This window comes from Mandrillus leucophaeus, unplaced genomic scaffold, assembly GCF_000951045.1.
Source record: "Mandrillus leucophaeus isolate KB7577 unplaced genomic scaffold, Mleu.le_1.0 Scaffold57, whole genome shotgun sequence".
NCBI lineage: Eukaryota > Metazoa > Chordata > Mammalia > Primates > Cercopithecidae > Mandrillus > Mandrillus leucophaeus.
The window spans coordinates 5,066,938-5,068,564 of record NW_012106141.1 but is presented as its reverse complement, the minus strand read 5'-3'; the positions used below and the strand labels follow the sequence as shown (position 1 = coordinate 5,068,564).

Genomic DNA, 1,627 nt, shown 5'->3' with positions numbered 1-1,627 from the left:
CAGTCTCGTTCAGTGACTTTAGATGGGTTAATGAAAGCAGATTTGACAAGGGAATTACAAAATCGTACTGTGCTCTTAAGTGATGATGTAAAGGCTTCCTTGGTCCTTTTCAAAGAAAAGTCATTTTAAATCGTTTTCCTGTGCATTTGGTCCTTTTCAAAGAAGAGTCATTTTAAATCATTTTCCTGTGCATTTGGTTATATAAATTCTATTATATTTGGTCAACTAGTAAACATTTGGAAAGAAATAGGAACAGTTTAAAATGATTCTGGAATCTCTTTAGGGTTTACAGTTTTGGAGTTTACTCCAAAAAAAAATGACTTGTGTCATTACTTTATCTCTTTGACTTTGAGAGTTTTAGTGATACATTTGGTTAATGGTATTAGATAAGATGACAGTTAAGTCTGGTATTTTTTACACACTGCTTTTCCAGAAAGGTCTTGAGGCAGCCAGACTTATTGTGGTTTTCATCTTTGGTTTCCAGTCATATTTTGGATAGTAAAATTAAAGGGAAAGACAAGGAATTTTTCTTTTGGTGACCAAGCAGTACCCTGATATTCCTTTTCATGTTTTCAGGCTGACCTTGGCCCGGACAAGTATTTGTCAGATAAAGATTTTCAGTGTCTAATCAAACTTCTGCCTTCCTGTTTGGTGAGTATGTCTTTCTAGTATTCTCAGTGCTGATGACAGAGTCACAGTATTTTTTCTGGGTGAACATGGACAGAAGAGCTGGAAAAGAGAATGGGGAAATACAGTGGATTTCAGTTCAGTCTGAAATTGTATAGGGCTAATCTCATAGATCATAGGCCATTTGAAATGGCATTCATGACATCTACACAACCCATGAAACGTAGTAATTTAAACATAGACTTTGTATTTTAAACAAGATCAGAGTAGGGAAGCAACCACTTCTCCCAGCCTCGTTCTTGGTGAAGGTGTTTGTATCAGTGGAACTGAAAGATACTCTTCCTAGCCTGAGAAAACAGAACTAATAAGGATTTAGATAAGCTGGGTGAAGAAAAGGCAAAATCGCCATTTTTCTATCTGAGTTGCTACCCTCACAGGCCAACAAGTTGACCTTTAGGAATACACAGTATAATTTATGCTATTACACAGCTCTAATCCAGGGCCTTCAGTGCAAAGAACCACATTGATATATTTCAAAATATGTGCAGAATATCTTCAGCAAAGACTAATCTGGCCAGGAAATTGAGTTAACATTGACATTCTTTATCTTGTCTGCATGAAGATGTAGTTCCCTGGAATGAATCACTAGCGAACTGAACACAATTACGCTGACTTGTGCACTTGGTTTGACAAGTTTGTTTTTGGCCATATAGTGTCTTGTCAAGCTAGCAAAACCAAGCTATTAATGAGGTGCAATGTGAAGCCAAAAGACACTTTGGTCTTAGAGCTTGATTGGTTGTGTGACACAGGCTGTCAGGAGCTAGTTCTAAATTTCTTCTTTTTTTTTTTTTTCAAGATGGAGTCTCTCTCTCTGTCACCCAGGCTGGAGTGCGGTGGTGCAGTCTCAGCTCACTGCAACCTCCACCTCCTGGGTTCAAGCGATTCTCCTGCCTCAGCCTCCTGAGTAGCTGGGATTACAGGCGCGTGCCACCACACCCAG

The 1,627-nt window shown here is 38.8% G+C and overlaps 1 protein-coding gene across 1 annotated transcript in view; it reads left to right on the top strand.

Annotated features, from left to right (window-relative positions):
* PXK (PX domain containing serine/threonine kinase) overlaps positions 1 to 1,627 on the top strand; it is a 110,128-nt gene that overhangs the window by 74,953 nt on the left and 33,548 nt on the right. Inside the window, exon 7 of the mRNA XM_011998426.1 lies at positions 577 to 651. Coding sequence (XP_011853816.1) covers positions 577 to 651 — 75 coding nt within the window. The remainder of the gene's footprint in view (positions 1 to 576; positions 652 to 1,627) is intronic.